This window comes from Lissotriton vulgaris, chromosome 7 (assembly GCF_964263255.1).
Source record: "Lissotriton vulgaris chromosome 7, aLisVul1.2, whole genome shotgun sequence".
In the NCBI taxonomy this organism is placed as follows: Eukaryota; Metazoa; Chordata; class Amphibia; order Caudata; family Salamandridae; genus Lissotriton; species Lissotriton vulgaris.
The window spans coordinates 6,701,927-6,721,570 of record NC_141695.1 but is presented as its reverse complement, the minus strand read 5'-3'; the positions used below and the strand labels follow the sequence as shown (position 1 = coordinate 6,721,570).

The window sequence follows — 19,644 nt, the reverse complement described above, 5'->3', positions numbered from 1 at the left end:
AAGATTAATCACATATTGGACATTACCAAAGCAAGGGATGGACATCGTGGAAAGAATTTTGACTGGTAGGATTTATGTATATTAGTTCTTTTGGGGCCCTTGGGTAAACTTGGATGCATTGGAATTCCTTGTTACTAGGTGGTTTAAGTAACTGTTTAAGTTACTTTTGGCATCAGAGAGTGTTATAATGTCATCTCTCCTGAATTGGAAACTTAACTTTTGTCAATAATTAAAACTAACCTACCCTATTATAAAATAGAATCTCGTTTTGTGTTCTCTTCATTCAGATTTTTTGACACGAGATATTTAAAAGCTATCGTTACTGGAGACCCCTACAGTCGCATCCGGTATCAATCACTTAATTTTTAAGGAAGAGTTTCATGATAAACAAATTCTCACTTAATTTGAGGTGAGCATTTTTAATTATTTTTTAACATTCCAGATGGGGGTCACAGCCACACTGGCCATACTTGAGAATTAATTCATTCTCTTTTGCACATGGCAACAATGCAAGGAACAGGCATATAATGTATTTTTTGTTGTTGAATGTATGTACATAGAGTTCTGTCATATGTTTCAATTGATTTATTTATCTGTTGAGTAGAATGTCAAATAGGCAGGCTCACTCTGATAATGGTTATAGAGTGTTAATAGTTAGCGGCTGGAAAACTATTGGGGAATGATTTATGTATTAGAAACCTTTCCAGCAAGCAAGGTAGAAATAAAAGTGGATTTTTTGTTCATGAATAACAGTTAGTTATAGTTTCCTTTTCTTTCTTTCACTTTTTACAGCCCTGATGATGTCCCTGTGAGGACGAAACGCGTAGGCTGTAATGCTGTAAAATAATATACATGATCAACCTTTGAAGTGACTGTTTTGGATTGAAGAAAAGAAGAACAAATAAAAATTAAACAAGAAGAAAATACGCCAGGAATCCTGACTTATCTGGTGGCGCAGTATTGACGCATTGCCGGAGAGTGTCGGTAAACTGATGCAACTCCAGCTATGTGTTTTTACAAATGGGACGAGTCCCATGTAAACAGCCCAGTGTCACTGTGGTGCATTGTTTATGCTGCCGCAGCGTCACAAAGAAGCGATGCAAGCCCTCATAAATAAGGGCGCCAAATCATTAATTCTATGTTATCTTATTTCGTACATATTCAGTTGGGATATTTCTTTCTGGTTTGCAATGAAGACAAAATTTGCTGCTCTGCAGAGAGAATTATACAGGTTGTAACCTGCTCATTGGTGGAATGTTAATGAGGTAATACAGCTACTAGAACGCTAACCTGATATTTTGTATCTTTTTGTTTCATCCATGTTGGGTGATATCCTATTTTTGTACTTTTCAGCTGGAGTAAAAGTAAAGAAGTTCTAATCATAACCGTGGCCTTTGTAGGGCATATTTACAGCGAAATGGAGAAGCGTGTGTAGTGTAGTGTTTCTTTCCTTTGTCTTCCTCGTGAGGATCCCACATGAGTCCTCACGAGGAATGGCAGGAATGCAAAGAATGGTTGTGCTTGTGCAGCACAGAATGTATTGGTTTAAGTGTTTGTACTTACGTGACAGTTGTGGTCGGTTCACGGGAGACAGTAACTTTCTGAACTTGCTCCTGGAAGGCTGCTCTGGTCCTCATCTGGTCTTCAATTGGAATAAATCTTTATCTTCAATTTCATATCATGTACGTCTTCACTACAGCGTGGAGCCAGCAAAGACTGCGAAGGCCACACTTCTCCATTCTGAAAATGCAAGGATGCGCCATATTCACAAGAATGTGGTGCACCCCTGCGTTTACCCCTGCATTGGCGCTAACTTCAGCTGCCTAGCGCCAAAGCAGTCACCCTTGCACCTTAGTGCAGGGGTGTCTGCATTGGGAGGAAACTATCTTTAAATGCAGTTTTGTAACCTCTATGTGTGCTGCTTTGTGCAACGCACCGACCTATCTACACCATATCAATGAGGCCATGAAAAGCAATGCACTGTGGCTTTGCATGACGTGTTGAGATGGATCTGTACTTTGTGGCGCTGGACAGTCATAAAAAGAACATGGACGCCGAAGGAGCAAAGGTTTGTAAATAAGCCCTGGGTACCTAGGACTTCTCTGGCATCCTGATGCCACTGCAAGCTACCCAAACAATCAAAGGGTGAGTGCCATGGAGACAGAGTCCCCAGGGCCTAGAAGGCGTTCTACCAGAGCCTGCAGGGAGCTTGGCAAACCACTGCTCCCATGATGGGAAATATAAAATCCGTGTTCAATGGCCAGCCAAAGGTCAGGTGCGACCACTTCCCACACTTCCACACAAGTGGTGTGCTCCTTGCACAGCCTGTCCTGCTGACGTCAGTCCTGTAATGTATATCATTCTTTTTACATTTTTGAGAGGAAGGTTATGTTGCCATACCTGAGCCGCCATTGTATGTTATTATTGCTACTTGGCGCCAGACACCTCACACATGTGTTCACGTGTCACAGAATCAAACCCGTGATGGCGCAAACCACTGGCAGGCAGAGCCCCTTTAACCCCTTGTGTGCTCGTGACGGAACCGTTCCGTCACGAGCCTCGGGTGGGCTGTGCTGTTGACAGAACGGTTCCGTCATGGCCCCGGCGCGAATTCCACACCTGCGCTGAAGGTTCTATTAGGCGGGCGGGGCCGTGACGGAACCGTTCCGTCACAAGCATAGCCCACCCGAGGCTCGTGACGGAGCGGTTCCGTCACGAGCACAGGAGCGCCACGCGGCCCCCCTCCCCCTTAGCACTGCGGCGGAATAGCCGCCGCAGCTAAGGGGTTAAGGCATGGGCAGAGTGGGTTGGCCCAGGGCCCCAGCCTTTTATGGGGGCCCTGATGGAGCCACCTCTGTCCTGCAGAGAGTCTCGCCCTGATCAACTTGAATAATTCTTAAATAGATTGTTTTAATTACTGTTTTCATGCAACATCCATGAAACAGTATTTTTTTACATCAAAACAGGACTTAGCATTTAAGAAATGAAAAGATTAATTGCAGTAATGTTAGTGCGCTGTGCAGTGTTACAAACAATATTGAAAACATCACTCTCCCAGATATTTTCGATGTGAATACATTCAGGGGCAGATTTACAAGCCCCTTGCGTCACTTTTGCACCACCATTGCATCACTTTTTGTGAGGCAGCGGCAGCGTAAACAATGCACCACTTTGTAGCCCATTTACCTCGTGACGCATCTAAGGAGATGTGTACCCATTGTAAAGCCCTGGGCCACATTATACCTACGTCAGGTATAATGTACGCAGGGTGGGCGTTCCCATGCAGGAAAGCATCGTAGGACTGACACAGTGAAATCTACAAGATATCTCTGCGCCACTTCTAGGACGTCACTACGTCAAAACCTTACGCCTGCTTGGAGCAGGTGTAAGGAGTGTCGCAGCACAATAAGTAGAGGCCTCAACAAGCATTGCTGGAGTTGTGTCGTGATTGCAACACAACTTCAGCGATGCGTGACTTTTGCACCACCAGATGCGTCAGCATTTCTGACGCATCTGTCAATCCTTGCGCCATGGTAAGCTGTATTGTAAATACATTGCATTCATGGTGGTGCAAGGGTTTTGTACGCAGGTGCAGGGAAACTGATGCATCTCTACAGATGTGTCAGTTTCTTGTAAATCCGCCCCTCAGAATTTGGATGGGTGCGCCTGTACACTGTCAGTGGCATGGCCACAGAGGCCTTGTAAGAGCTGAAATCGGATAATAAATCCAAAGTTGTTCCGAACAGGGGGGGCACAAAATATGCCTGGCCCAGGGCTACAAAAATCCTTAGGATGTGCCTGTTGCCAGGAAGTCAAGTAGCTAATTGTCAAATCGCTTGCAGTCTATCAGCATCACAAAACCTGCATTAGAATCCTAGCTTCTTTACATCGCGAACTGTGTGATCCTGAGCAAATTACGTTAGCAAAATGTCCTAATCTTTTTGGGAGAGCGAAGACATGGTTCAGTTTATAGCTAAGTAAGAGTGAACTTTTTTAGGCAGCCACATGTTTCAACCCACAAGGCATGTATGTGCAGTAATGAGGCAGGTACCTGTGGAAGAGCTGCATCTCCAGGTGGCTGAGGTAGGTGAGCTCCGTACGCTCTCCTGAAAGCTCCGTGAGGGATCCGCAGGGTAGCCCGGCGGGTTTGGCACAGTAGAAGGCCTCTTCGTCCCTCTCATCCAGGTACTCACACACCTCCTCCGTGCTGGGCAGCTCAAACCCACATTGTGTGATGACCTCCTGGGTTGCACTTGTAAACTTCCCTTTGTGGTCGATGGATATATAGCCCTTATTCCGCGCCCTCCACAGCGCCGAGACGCCCTCACTCGGGTGAATGAGGAGCAGTGAGATCTTGACCTGTGCCTCCCAGAAGAGCGTGAAATGCACATGGTATGTTCCATTGTGGAAATCTTGGACTGTCCCAGAGGCGGCCGCCCTCACATCAGGAGAGTATATCCGTGCCCGTAAAGCATCCCCCCCATGGGTCTTCCTGTGGCCCAGGTAGTCATACATGTCCAGCTGGACCGTCACCTGCTCGCCGATGCAGTATTTGGCTCTGGGCTCCAGGATGAAGGCCCGGCTCTTCCCTGCGCAGGTGGTGTTGTCTTTGTGCGTGAAGGTGATGTTGGGTACCATCAAGTCCACCTCTCTCATGAACCTCCTGATCTGAAGGTCAGTCTGTGTGGGGCGGAATCCCTTCCTGGACAGGAGGCGATCCTTCTCCGCCTGTGATCCTTGGCACGAGGGGGCTTCTCCAAAGTACCTGAAGAGGAAAGACTGAGACAGAAAGCACCAATTAAAGAGACATTGCAGCATGGATCAGAGAAGAAAGAGCAGCCACACATATTACCAATCAGGGAATTAACTGTCATCAGCAACTGGGCGGGAATTGAAGCAACCACAGGGGCCCACATTAGAAAAGTACAATTGGACAATGGCTGCCTGAAACCTGTGCAGTGTTGTGTGCAAACACTAGGTCACATTGGCAGCAAAACATGTTATAATGTGGAGGTGCATACAGTCTCTGTGTGGACTTACATGGGAGGAGAGAACACACAACATGTCATCCTGAGGAGGAGCACGCAGTCGCTGTGTGGACTTACATGGGGAGCACACATCAGACAGCCACAGATAAACAGACTCAGACTTCATAAAAGATCTCCCGAACCCACGACCATACCTGTGAGACCTGCGGGTCAGCAGGGAATTGAATAAGCAGTGCCTTGCATAAGAACAGAGCAGGCCAGACAAAACCTCACGTCCAGATGCCCTGAAGAAGCTACACTGACGGCCAAGGTCTGAGACCATGGAGAATGGGACAGGAGCAAGTAGGAACAACTAGAGGGCTGACTCCCCGGGGTTGGATGTTCCCAGAGTTAGTAGCACAAGAGGGGTACAAAGTTCCCCGATGGGAAATATAAGAGACAAGATTGCATGCAGCATAGAGGAAGGTAAAAGGGAAAAGGGCATTTCCCTTTTTGGAACTAAAACTCTCACACACCTAGCAAGCTAGATGTCATGCTTCATCATATGGGTTCTGCTCCTCGTCAGACTGGCCCTGCAATGTCTGACGGGCACCAGTAAAGGGGCTCTTTATCGGAGATCTTTTGTTCCGGCCATATGGTGCATGCGGGTGAGAGGGCGAGTGAAAGTGTAGTCGTGAAGTAGTGGTGAATTAAAAAAGGAGGGTCAGTCCACAGGGAATTTTATTAGAGTGGCTGACTCCCTTGGTTAAATGACACAGAGTGCAAACGCCAGTTAGCAAATACCACCCATTACAGACCTTTGGCTGCAGACCCCACCAAAAGACTAACTACTGCTATCACCATCCTACTTATGGAGGGTGAGACCAACGAATGGATCACCGAGAATGAAGCAGCATTCTTGCTGACTACTGACCCGGTGATACCATATTTTTCCACCCTCCCCAAGATCCGCAAGGGACAGACACCGGTCCCAGGGAGGCCAATTGTCTTAGGAATTGGCTCACTACTTGAGCCACTCTCAAAATTCTGCGACTCTTTCCTTCAACCAGTGGTTAGAAATATACCATCTTTTCTACAAGATACTAGGGATGTGCTCCGTCTTTTGATAACATCAAGGGGAGGGAGGGTGTTGACCTCCTCCTTACACTAGAAGTTGAAGCATTGTATACTAACATCCCGCAACAGGCCACCCTGGAAGCCGTTGAAACGACTCTGCGGCAGGAAGAGTGGACTTCACCAACACCAATCCCCTTTATAATGGCCTGTGCAAACTTAGCCTTCACTGAGAATTTCTTCCAGTATTGAACACAACTATACCATCAGATTCGGGGGACCTCTATGGGTTCTACCTTCGCCCCTAGCTTGGCCTGCATTTACATGGCCACGTTTGAAGAAAGTGTCATCAGGGCCACACACAACCCCTTTAGCGACAACATAACACTCTGGCACAGGTCCATAGACGATATCCTCGTACTATGGAAAGGAGACCGCGTGACTTGCGAGGCCTTTTGCACCTGGATTAATCAGCAGAATCCATTCCTTAAATTTACTGGCACCATCTCTGATACGGCTATCTCCTTCCTAGACTTGAGCATTAGTCTGATCCCGACTGGGCTTAGCACAACACTCTACCGCAAGGACACTGACAGGAATAGTCTTGCTATACGACAGCTATCACCCTAAAGCCCTGAGGGACAATATCCCATTTGGACAGTTCCTCAGGGTTCTCAGAAACTGCACTAACAAAGCTGATTTTAGGCAAGAAGCAAGCCTTCTACAACACAAGTTACAGGACAGATGGTACCCAACCAGGCTCATCCACAACTCGTGTAAACGAGCCTTAAATAACCCCAGAGAAGCACTACTGGAAACTCGCTCTAAAGAGTAAGAAGAACTGATAACCTGCGTCACTAGTTTCACTAAAAACTCGGCTTACATTAAAAGCAGTATAAACAAACATTGGAATATCATTAACGCAGGTGGTTTGGATATCCCCCGCTTTGCATTCAAACGGACATCCAATTTGAAGGATGCTCTGATCCATACATGTCCCAAGAAACAAAACACCAGCAGCCAGAGTACTTTATGGGACCTCACCCCAGTGAGGGGTCATTTTCCATGTGGGGCGTGTGCTGTATGCCCACAAACTCATCAGTGCAAAGAGATTAGTCTCACTGACACGTTCATGTGGCCACTCCAGAGGCATACCAATTGCAAAAGCAAAAGATGCATTTATATGCTGACCTGTCCCTGCAATAAGTATTATATCGGGATGACCATGAGACAAGTTAAACTAAGAATCATGGAGCATAAAAGCAATATCAGATGCTCAAAGACACATACCAGACTGTACAAACACTACACAGAACAGGGCATCATGCAGACAGTGTCCGTTGGCTGGTTCTAGAGTCCCATCCCAATATTACACAGCAGGCCCTCTTTCGAATTGAACAAAGATGGGTCCACCGGTTAAAACCTGACACAATAGGTCTAAATGGTTCTGTGCCATGGGTGTCGCTGGCACGCTAGCTCTGTCCCGCAGGTTGCCAGACAACCAACACACTATCTGCTTACCCACAAACAACCCCAATGACCATTCACGTATGGCTCCACACCCCTAGTTGTATAGGTGTATGACTTGTCCAGATAACTTGCTCCCAACACCTGGTACACGGCTGTGTATCATTAGGATTGACTTGAGCTCATATGGATTACTGAGCCTATGCCAGTCCCAGCGCCTGTATCAACTCCTCATCCTCCAAAATACTGACATCACTTCCTTGCCTACACAGTATGACTTGGCACGGGGGGGGTAGTGTGTGGTGGCGTCACTCCGTAGTGAGGCGTTACCTTTCGGCTACCTTTGGCCACATTACTTGAGACGATCCACAAGTATACATGCGGTCTCCTCCTCTGTCGCCTAATGCAAGGGGTCTTGATTCACGACCCTCTCATTCGTTCCCATATGACCCACAGATATTATCGGGCTGCTGGCATGTCACCTTACCATCTTGTGTCTCTGTGGATACAATTAACCATGCGTGTAAAACCTGGGGTTCACTGGTTTACTTTTGTTAACATTCTCAAGACAGACTGACACGGGTATCGTTAACCCGATAAACTGCGAGTTCTCCCAATATGGCCGCTGCAACTCGCCGCAGTATACTGAGGTTGAACTCGGTTGGGTTTCTACTCGTAGCAAGTGCCTAGCGCATGCGCTGTCTCGTCCTGCTGCAGCCCCACCCGCCGCGAGCGTGACCATGCGGAAATGCGGTTACTACTAATACCACGGGCATTCCCCGTGGACGCTACCAGTCGCTCTGATGCCTTGACCAGGCTCGTGGGGTTAGGTTGTGACGGTTGTGACCGCACACGTATTAGGTAAGTGCGTTGCGAGGCTCGGAGAGTTTTGAGCCCGGTACCTTGTTGGTGACGTTTCGGGCTGGGAGCGCTTGTACCATCGAGATAGCTCTGATTCGCCAATGCTGTGGAGGACGTATGTCCTTGAGTTCAAGGAGCGGTGTTTGTATGGGCATTGTTGCCATGCCTGCTGGTTGCGGTCCGCACACGGGCTCGACCCTGACCTGATGCTCGCTATACTGTTCACCTCTGGTGGAGGTGTTTGACATGGGTAGGGCGAGCTTAGTGTCCGCGATACTCCTATGGGTATTGTACGGCCTCATGGGACCCTGCTTTGACCTCTTGACAATTATGCTCACCTCGCAGGTGTGTTAAGGGGCTATTCTTGAGACGGTTATCTCCCACAGTAACCATCTATGAGCTCATAGCGATCAACTCACCTCAACGCCTCCGTGTGAGTTGGTTCTAAGGCAGCGCATCTGCTGCTTGTTTTTTCCTCCCTTTAGGTATCTGACACATTGGTGCAGGTCCCACGGGAGCAGACTGCGAGGCGCCTTAGGGATTCACTTAGGGTAAGCTCCTATCTGTCTGTCTCTCCGTCCCTCCATTTCTTCATTGGTTCAGGCGTCTTCGCCTTCTTAACATAGCTATACCCACGCCTGGGGGATTCCTGTCACTATTAACATAATTTGTTTATAGTTTTTGGTTTTATTTCCATCAGTGTGCCTTTTCAGTGTAGAATTCATGTGACCCAGGAAGCAATGGAACATAGTATTGATCATTTTTCCACATTGTATATATTTTCCCTTAGGTCGCATTGCTACAGCAGGACCTGCTGGCCAGCCAACTTATTGTCCTCCTGCAATAAGGTTGTAATTTACATTCTTTTTCACTGTGTAGTACTGAGCACTTAGGTCCTGAAGAATTGCCATGACGGCAAGAAACATGTTGACCTGACCAGAGGGCCGTAGATGTCCTGCTGTTAACTTTTCCAGTACATATCTCCCCTCCCACCCTTTTCAACCAAGAGTGTCAGCCACTCTAATAAAGTTCCCTGTGGACTGACCCACCTTTTTTAATTCACCACTACTTCACGACTACACTTTCACTCGCCCTCTCATCCGCATGCACCATATGGCCGGAACAAAAGATCTCCCATAAAGAGCCCCTTTACGGGTGCCCGTCAGACATTGCAGCGCCAGTCTGACGAGGAGCAGAACCCATATGATGAAGCATGACATCTAGCTTGCTAGGTGTGTGAGGGTTTTAGTTCCAAAAAGGGAAATGCCCTTTTCCCCTTTACCTTCCTCTATGCTGCACGCACTCTTGTGTCTTATATTTCCCATCGGGGAACTTTGTACCCCTCTTGTGCTACTAGTTTCCTGGACTTGTACACTGGACCCCGTTAAAAGATCGTCCACTCGCGGTTCCCCTTCTTGTTGATATATGTTCCCAGAGTTACTCCAGGCAGATCATACTTAACACCCCTACAGACATAGCACTGTGCCTGGCAACATCTTGTGTTGATTTGGCCACCATTACCATAGAGTTGGTCCACTTTGCCCTGATTTCCAGCACAATTATTGTGTTTTCTCTTCTCAGGTCCCCTTGTTCTGTGGTCCCTGCATGGTATAATAATGCGTTCACCCGCCTGAGGGGCGTTTGTGTAACCCCCCCCCCTCTCTTGGCGTGAGGCACGTGGAGAGTTAAATAAAGAGGCTTGAGGTGTTGTCGAGCAGTTACGAAGTACCACAGTACTGTATCCGTGTGTGCACCATCTGCGGCGGTGAATAGAACAAGTGGGGACGAGGGGTGGACCCCGCGACCGACTCCGGGTGGGACCCCTTACCTCTGGGTGCCGTGGCCTTCAAGGTCCTGGTGAGCCCGGCCGGTCTGGAGCTGCATGTTGCGGTGTGGCAGGGGAAGCTCCATCCCTGAGGTGCGGCTATTGTCTCCTGCAGGGCCTGCGCTCCTGGTGCAGCACCCGGCCGCGGCGGTGAGGTCCTGCAGCTGTCGGCAGAGGTGGTGTGTAGGGAGGCAGCTGAGCCAAGACACTCACACATGCGACGCTGCCAGTGTCCAGGACAGCGGGTGTTTCCTTTTCAAAGAGGAGTGAAAATACACCACACAGCCCATCAGCCAGCAAGAGTGTGCAGGACTCGGACAGCATTTACCAGGCAAGTGAATCATGGCAACAAGTGGGGAGGAGTACACGTATGTCAGCATACCCCCATACTCAACTAAGGTGGTCATGGGACAGTACAAGCTCACAGCAGCCAGGACCTCGTACACCCACTAACTGTGACCCCCAAGCACAGGGGCTATGTCTGCCATTCCCCCTGTGGAACCATTTCTACTGGATGTCCCTCAATCAGCCCAGGCAGCTAAGTGGAAGCGCTGGTTGGAGCGCCTAGAGACTTACTTTGCGGCCATTGACCTGGATGACAATAGAAGGCATCCGATGCTGTTACACTTAGGGGGACCAGCTATCCACAAGTTGGGGAAATCGGAGGTTGAGGCAGGCCCAACACACACCTATACCAAGTTGAAAGAAGCGCATACAGCTTATTTACAACCACCAGCGAACCCCGATTATAAGCGGTTTCTGCTGCGACAAGCCAGGCAGCTACCAGAAGAACCTGTTGATGCATTTTATGCACGACTGAGAAACTTAGCTAGCACCTGCACATTGCCTGATGCAGCTGATGAAATCTGAGCCCAATTCATACAAGGTTGTTTGTCTACCAAGCTGCGTGAAAATATCCGGCAAATCTCTGGCATGTCAATGGCCGGCATGCTGACCATGGGCAGATCGAAAGAATTCTCGAAAGTACGGACAGCCCATATGGAGGCGGCGCTTCAACAAGTGGTGACCGTGAAGCCAGTAAAGGCTGTTACTGCCAACACCCCAGACAGGAGGAAACAGAGGAATCAAAACATCTTCAGAACCTGCTATGGATGTGGTGGACCATATCCTCAAAAGGGTCCGTGTTCTGCATATGGGAAAATATGTTCAAATTGTAATAAATTGAATCACTTTGTGAAATTCTGCTGCTCTGCAACTCAGGAATGAATCGTCGACTGAAGCTGATTAACAGCCAATGACAGTCCAGCCGAGGAAGGAGACATGGACAACGATGATGTGGAGGGAGCTGTTCACGTCATCCATGCCTGACAACCAGGAGGGTACCTGCGGAAACACATCCTAAAGTGTAGCGTGCTGGTGGATGGCCCCAGGTGCAAGCCTTGAATGACACGGGAGCGTCTATCAATATAATGGCCCATTCCATGATGCTCATGTTACCCGTTTCACCAGTCCTGACCCACACTACCGCCAGAGTCTATGCCTATGGGTCCACTGATCCTCTCCTGCTGGTAGGAGTGGTCACCGCTGAAGTGGCACATGGAGCTTGTTACATTTGGGAATCTCTGGTTGGCACAGGTTGGTACTTGTGCCAAGCAGGGACCCTCTCCTCTAGTCAGGACAAGAGTATTACCCTCTCAAAATAACCCCTGCTTACCCTCTAGGTAGCTTGGCGCGAGCAGTCAAGGCTTATTTCAGAGACGCTGTAGGGTAAGCATTTGTGACCACATACAGTAACTTAGTGACAACACCACAAATGGACACCACACTAGTTGTATATCAAAAATAGTTAGCTTTTATATAAGACTTAGCACAAGACCAAATAACGGCAAAAATTATCCACAATGCTATCAGTAATCAAGAGTTCTTGTTAAAAATGTGTAATTTATAGTTCTGTGTGCTTCGCACTCTCAGTCCAGCTCTCCCAGTAATGAAAATGCCCAAAAGAGCCAAATAGGCACAGTGGACGCTCCTGTCCGATGCGTACACAAATGCAGTGCGAGTCGTTTACAGTACCTTGGTTTAAAGGGTCCGGCACGGTCGGGGCGATGAAAACGAAAGCGTTGTATGCAGCGATGTCCTCCTATCACGGTGCGAGCTACGGCTCGTAGAAGTCCTTGGTGCGGGTTCGTCGAACTCAAAGTTGCGTTATTTGAAGGGACGGTGCAGGGTGCGGTGCGATCGATTTATGTTGCAGCGTACGAGCCGTACCTTGAGAGATAGTGCCTTTCAACCTTTAAGCGCGGTGCGAGGCGGGCAGTACGATGCGGACGCGCGAAGCGTACCCCAGCCTTTCGACGCGGTTGCAGTTTGCCCTCAGCAGCAGGGTGTGCGTTGAACAGTGCGGCTCGAAAGGGCGAAGCGGGATGCGGTGTTGGGTCCACTTGTCATGGTGCGAGCTAAGGCTCGCTGGGGGCACAGAGTCGCGTTGTTTGAGGCGGACGGCTTGGAACGGGGCTTCCCAGAGTACGAGTTGATCCTACGAGGCGCACACAGCTCCCTGCCTCGGCGCTACAGGGAAAAAAACTTTTCCAACAGCTCTCTTCAAGGAGGGTGAAGTCCACTGGTTCTGGGACTTCGATCAGGGGGCAAGCTCACAAGGCCTTGGAGATCTTTGGCACAAGTTAAAAATAAAGGCTTTGAATCTTTCTCCTCTCCCTTACAGCAAGGCAACCTCTGCAGGCCAATCCGCCAGGTCAGGGACAGTATTTCTCCTTCAGCTTTCCCAGTTCCTTCTCATCAGGTGGAGGTTTCTTCTTGGCAAGTCTGGATCTAATTTCGTGGGAGCAGGGTCCCAATACTTATACCCCTAAATCCTTGGTTCCTCTGGGGTAGAGGGGCCTGTGCCCAGCCAAAACCAGTTCTTGAGCACTTTGTTGACATGAGTCTGAATTTTCATTCAGGGAGCAGGCTAGAGACATCAGACACTCCACAGGAGGTGGAACCAGCATTGTGGTGGAGAGGCACAGTCCTATTCAGAGCCCAGGTGCACTCCTCCCACCCATCTGGATGTAATTCTCTCTACTCACCACCAGGCTACCTAGCCCTGCCCTCTGGAATTTCCCAGCCCTGTCACTCAAAGAAACCAGAATGCAAATACACATCCTACCAGAGGCGGACTGAAATGGTTAGGCAAGCAAATACCTACTTTCTAAAAGTGGTATTTGCAAACACAGAATATTAAAATAAACTTTACTAAAAGATGTATTTTATTATTCTGAGTTCAGGCATACTAAACTCGAATTTCTACCATGTTCCCTGATTCTGTTAGGATTATAGAATGTAATAATTCCACAGCCCATTCTGGCCTATGGAAAACAGGCAGCCTTGCAATAGTGAAAAACAAAAATGCCTGTAATTCACTATTAGGACATGCTACACACATCAGGGATTGTCCTTCCTTATACTTACAATGCACCATGCCCTTGGGCCTACCATAGAGGTGACTAATATGAAGTCAAGGGAAGGTTTAGGGACTGGCAAGTGGGTACACTTGCCCAGTCAGCATGACAATACCAGACTGCACGCAGGTTCTGCAATGGCAGACCTTAGACACATTTTACCAGGCCGCTTCTGTGGGTGGCACAACCAGTGCTGCAAGCCCACCAGCAGCATTTGGATTTACATGCCCTGGCACTCCTGGTGCACTGTACTAGGGTCTGACATTAAACCAAATAAGCCAATCATGGAATTCAATAAATACAGCAATTTACATCGGGGGCACTTGCACTGTGGCACTGGTTGGCAGTGGCACAGTGCTCTGAGCATCTGTGGCGCTACGAGTCTAAAGAGTACATTGGCCCGGTTGCAGTCATTTTGGAATGGAAGGGGCCGCCAAACGCGAGTGGCGGATGTTTTGGGGGAATGCCACCCGTCCCACACAAGCATGTGAGGGATGTGCATCTGTGACCATCACGCAGGCCACCCCGAGGCAGAGATACATAGTGAGTCTCATTGGGATTGGGCCGGTGTCGCCCACCTTTGCAGCGTGTTGCAGTTGGCTTCCCAGGCCCCTTTAGCGAGACTAGTTTGCAACGCCTCCACACACCTGGACCACACAGCCCCAGAAGTTTCTCCTCCTTGCTTTTCCCCCCACCCATCTGGGTCCTCCTTGACCGGGCTCTTGCGGTGGCATGCTCCCGGCGCACCCGCGCGGTGCATGCACAGGTATGCTTTCACTGGCTCCGGGAGGGGGTTGGGGTAGCATGGCTGCCTAGGGGTGTAAAGGCACACCACACGCTGTTGGTGTTTGAGTGAGGGGAGAGTCTAGGGCTCCTCTAGCACCATCCCTATGGTCCGCGAGGTGCGTGGTTCTTGCTTGCATGCAGGTAGGTGGCTGAGCGAGTTGCCGGTCAAATTCGGTAGGGGGCTAGTCGGCATCCCAGACGCATCCGCTGTGGTTGCTATGAATGGCACTGCCCCCGTTGGAAAGAAAGCACGTTTCCAGGTTATGGGTAGGAAGTGTTTCACTCCGTAGATAAGTTGCGGGACGCGGGCATTGCAGTGGGAGTCCGGTCCTGGCCTCGCAGCTTCTGCCCTTCATTGCCAGTTACAGTGCGTAGACCGTGTGGAGGCTGCATGTGTGGCATGTGTTGCATTGAGCTGTTGCTGGCACCAGCCACAATGTGTTTGTTGTGGATCCCTAGCAGTCACGCGGTGTTCATGCGGATCCCGCTGTGGGCATTCACCAGGCACATTTGAGTGAGCACTATGGGGCAGCCCACTGAGGGCCCCACAGCTGAGTGTTGCAGCATGTTTCAATGATCGCGGGGCGGGCAGTGCCTTTAGGCCGCGCGATGCATATCCCTTGGTCCTGGATGTGCTGCAGATCTTTATAGTAAGGCTTTGACCATGGCAGCAGATTATTTCCTAAAGAAGCCGAGCGCTGGGAGGTTTCATTATTAACACAGTGTTCGTATGACCTTTATTGTTAGAGCCTATTACGACACAATGGTATAGCACAGCATGCTGAGGCACCTTGTACGTACAGGGGCAACCAGGGTTCGAGCCCCGGGGTTAATAGAAATAAATTGCGACTCGAAGGCATAATGACCAGCCACAAGTTTTTTACAACTTTGATTTCAGCGGGCCGTAATAGTCTGGACCAGCTTAAAGCATAGCTTTCCTGGAGTTCTCTACTCCATCTCAGATTCGGGTGACACTGATGCTGCCAAACTGCAGGTTCGAGTCCACCTGGGAATAAATACCCAGGTGCGGGAGGCAGTGAGGTTTACCGGTCGGGCCCGACCAGAGGCCTCAGGTTCCGGCGCAGTAGTCCGTCCAAGTTGTTAACTGATTTCCACTATCCCCAATGATATCGGAGTCACGGAGGTCCCAAGGCAGATTGCTTGCTCCACCCTTCCCGCACTGGTTGCACGGCGGGGGAGTGAGGTGCGGGTTGCGGTGGGGAGCCCACCCAGCATGTTCCCAATTGGTGGTGCAAATCTTGTGCAATTTTCTTTCATGTACAAGGAATTTCCCCCCACCACCATGAGGGGGCAGGGATTGTTCACTCCGAACTCACTCCGAGCTTCCCCGGGAGGCATGCGTCCTCAACACGTATGGGCAGGGATGCTGTGCCTCGGCCCGGACACCAACCTGCCGAGGCAGGTTGGGGCTTGTGGAGGGGGGCAGCAAGCACTGCAGGCCGACCGACTCGTCCCCGCAGGGGACCCTCATAAGAGGGCGGACACCGTAGTGCCACAAGATGGCAAGCGCACCAGCCTTTTGGGTCCCAGTGGCTAGCAGCCAGGTGCAGGCCCGTCACTTCCGGTGTGGGGGGGGCGGGTTTTGGGATATTTAGGTTTCCTCCTCCCTCTAGGCGATCTCTTTGTCGTCCTTCTTCCCTCGATGTTGGGTCGTGCCCTGAAATTGCAAGAAACAAGGTGAGCGCTTTACCCACATCGTGCCCGCTCCCCCCATTATGGGGGTCGAGCTGGGCTGGGCGGCCTGCTTAGCGACGGGCTGCTGATGCTGGAGCGTACTATTGTTAATTTTTTGTGCCTGTGCTTTGCGTGCGATTGGGGTGGTCTGGGCACGGCGGGTGGCTCTCTCCTACAGCTTCTTTTGGGGCACTGGCCACAGTGATGCTTGGCTGGGGCATCAATTGGCCCTGCTTTTCCTGTTGTGCATATGGATTGTCTTTATTTCAGGATAGGGCCGATGTTTGTGGGGCATGTCCTCAATTTTCCTATCTTACGGCCCGGGTCTGCTACGGGGGGTTGTGTTTGCCTGGAGTGTGGGCGGCGCATCTGGCGGGACACGTAGGGGTACAGGTGATCGATGTCCGTTATAAATCTTAGTAGCCGTTTGCGGACAGGTTGTGCGGTTCCCCCTTGGTGCTATTCCGGTCCCCCAGCATTGCCCTAAGACGCGCGGTAGGACCGTCTGAGGGGAGTCTTTTATAGCGCTTGCAGTGTCTCTTGCGGCATGGATTATTGGTGTATCCACACTATGACCACGCAGTTGGCGCAAGGTAGAGGCCATTCTGGCGACCAGGGTAGTGTTGGGTCGCTGCTTAGGTAGGCATGGGCGCAAGGTTGCGGCCATTTTAGCGACCAGGGCAGCTTTTGGTCACTGCTCTCGTGGGCAAGGGCGTCAGGCAGCGGCCATCTTGGCGACCCGAGCAACTTCATGCCTTCGGAGGCTTGGGCGCCAGGGTCCGGCCATCTTGCCTTCACTGTGTTGATCGGTACCGTGCGCATGCTAAGACTCGTCGGGGGGTTTTCTCATTTCAGTATGTTTCATTATCACTTGAGTCCACCTTGTATTTGTAAATGTATGTATTTGAGCATATATAGCGCACAGCTACCCACAAAGGGTTTCCCGGCGCTTGCTTAGAGAACCCGTCCTGGTATTCCCCTGTGAGATAACCCCGGCAGGGTATCCACAAGGTGAAAGCCAGGCATCCCGCCGCGAGGGGCCGTTGTGGAGATTAAGCAAGCTATTGCCCAGAGTCGCAGAGTGTGAACCCGTGAGTCGAGAAGGCACCGGAGCGAGAATTATCGAGTCCGTGGAATTTTTGAGCCCAAGACCCGCCGAGGCGGGGCATTGAACCCTGGTCCAGGGCCCATCTCAGCTTCCGGGTCTGCCGCCTCTAACCCCTGAGCCACACTTCTCCACGCGTTTTGGGACGTTACTATGTGTCCTTCCTTTTTCTAACGGGTGCTCATTTTATAGGACATTCATCACGTTGGTTCGGGTCCAGTTCGCACTACTTTTCTGACAAACTTTTCATTTTACCGGGAGCGGAGCGAGTTGGTTTTACTTCTTTCAGTGCCGGCCAATTCAGTGTAATTTTCCTGATTCGTGCCGCCTTTTTCAGCTAAGTCGTGCGCGGCTCTTGGCTTAGTGCTCTAGTTACGATTGCATTGGTTTCACTGACTGGGATTCGAGACCCCCAACAACTCCGTGGACGTGGTCGACGGGGCATGGCTTTATTATGTATACTGTCTAGTCGTAATTTTCTTAATGTCAGTATTTCTCTTTTGCGCCTCCTAGCGGGATGGTTTTGCTCCTGATTTTCAGTGCCGGCCAATTCATTGTAATGTGCCGGTTTTGTGCCGCCTTATACAGCTAAGTCGTCCACGACTCTTGGTTCAGCACTCTAGTTACGATTGCCTTGGTATGCTCTGACGGGGGTTCAAGACCCCTAACAATCCCATGGACATGTCACCGGGTCGTGGCTTTAGTATGTATAATGACAAGTCATTTTTTCTGGATGCCAGTTTTTCTTTTTTGGACCTCCTGCTGTCCATGAGTCGTCATTTTACCCTCGCACGCCCGGGTTTGCCCCCTCTCCTTATGTAATTTTACGGGGCTAGGGGTTGCCTACCTTTGAAGAGTTTCGAGCAGGGCCGGCTCTATTTGCACAAGCGGCAGCTGTCCGTCTTGCCCCCTTCCCCTAGGACATGTTTTTTGTAGTGTCTTGTGCGGAGCAGTCCCGATTTGGGGCGGGGATCGACTTAGATGCAGCGGGGGGGGGGGGCAGTGGCCTGAGGTTGAGGAACAGCGGGCAGCTCGCACGCGGCTGTGCGGGGACAGTGTTAAGGGCCTTTTCCTGGTCCACGGCTGCACACTTTGCGTGTGTGTGGCAGGGGGGCGCACGCTCGAATTTCCATCTGAGGAACAAGGTCAGAGCGCAGAGGTGAGCTTCGTTCTTCAGAGGTAGGTGTTTGTTGGTGCATGCAGCCAGTTTGGGTTTCTCCTTTTCAAGGGTACAATTAATAGTGGTGGACACTGCTTGCAGGACTTAAATGTAATAAATGGGCCTAACATGTGTGTACTTGCAGGAAGTGTGTACTTGTATGGCTGCGGAGGACCGGCTGGAGGAAAAGCTGGGCTGGGAATTCACGACGCCTGAATATTAATGACCAAAGCAGAATAAAAGTATGGAAGTAATGAAAAGAACGTTTTGACACTTTCCTTTATCTTTCAGGAGTCAAAGCGAAGCAGTCGGTGCAACGGACAAAGTGAGTTTCCTCGTCCTTTGAGCGCAATTTCCATTTACGCCTTTTTCGCCACGCTGTGATGCGAGTATGGAAGGGTCGGGGACACGCACCAGTTGTTAACACAAGACGGACAGGGTACTTTTCTTCATATGTGTGCTGTGGCTGATCCTATTTTTATCCCCAGATCCCGTGTGGGTGAACAGAAGTGAGAATGGACAGCCAAGGTCCCCCCCCCTCTTCCAAGAAAACACCCAGGTGGAGGACTCGTTGCCGGGCACATCCCAGGACGCTCAGTGGGCAGACTTTTTGGAGATGGCAAAGCTTAAAGGCCTTGCTTGCGCACAGAGTTTGATGCACACTCCAGAGCCAGACGATTTGGGTTTCCCGGGTGATTCTCCAACGTCTGACACCAAGAACAGTGCCGATGCCGCTTCCTCCAGGCCCAAAAGGATCAGAAAGCCCACTGTCAGGGATTTCCCCCAGGAAACACTGCCGCAGACACGAAGCAAATCGGTGGCGACCCCCCGTGAGCTCCCGACGCAGGGGGTAATTGCTACTCCGCCGCCCCAGGTCCTCTCTAAAGACAACCAGGCTGCCCAAGGTAATTTTGCAACAAGAGACCATCTGGCTAAAATGATGGACACCATGAACAATTTTATGGGGCGATTCCAAGGGGTGTTTACTGCTGCTAGCTCGCTCCAAGCTAGGGGAAGTATCGTTGTTAGCGTGATTCCTGCTCCGGCAGCCTCCACTGTGTAGTCATCTGTTCAACCGTCTAAGCAAGGGGTTACTGTGCAGGCGGCGACCACATCAGTGGCTATTGCGACTGGGGCGCAGAGTGCGGCGCCTTTGGGGATTTCACCCGCCGCTCCGCCCCCGCTCACTACCTTGGTTCCCAACACGCCCTCGGCCACTACCAACGCTTCCGCAGGGGTGCCTCCTGCTGCCAGCCCATTGCCCGTTCCCTTGCCTTCCCCTGTTC

General features: G+C 50.4%; 1 protein-coding gene across 1 annotated transcript in view; it reads right to left on the bottom strand.

Annotated features, from left to right (window-relative positions):
* LOC147700485 (NXPE family member 2-like) overlaps nucleotides 1-10,253 on the bottom strand; it is a 194,110-nt gene extending 183,857 nt beyond the window's left edge. The window contains exons 1-2 of the mRNA XM_086928426.1: nucleotides 10,198-10,253; nucleotides 4,052-4,765 (exon numbers count right to left, since the gene is read on the bottom strand). Coding sequence (XP_086784552.1) covers nucleotides 4,052-4,765; nucleotides 10,198-10,253 — 770 coding nt within the window. The remainder of the gene's footprint in view (nucleotides 1-4,051; nucleotides 4,766-10,197) is intronic.
* Between the last annotated feature and the right edge of the window lie 9,391 nt (nucleotides 10,254-19,644).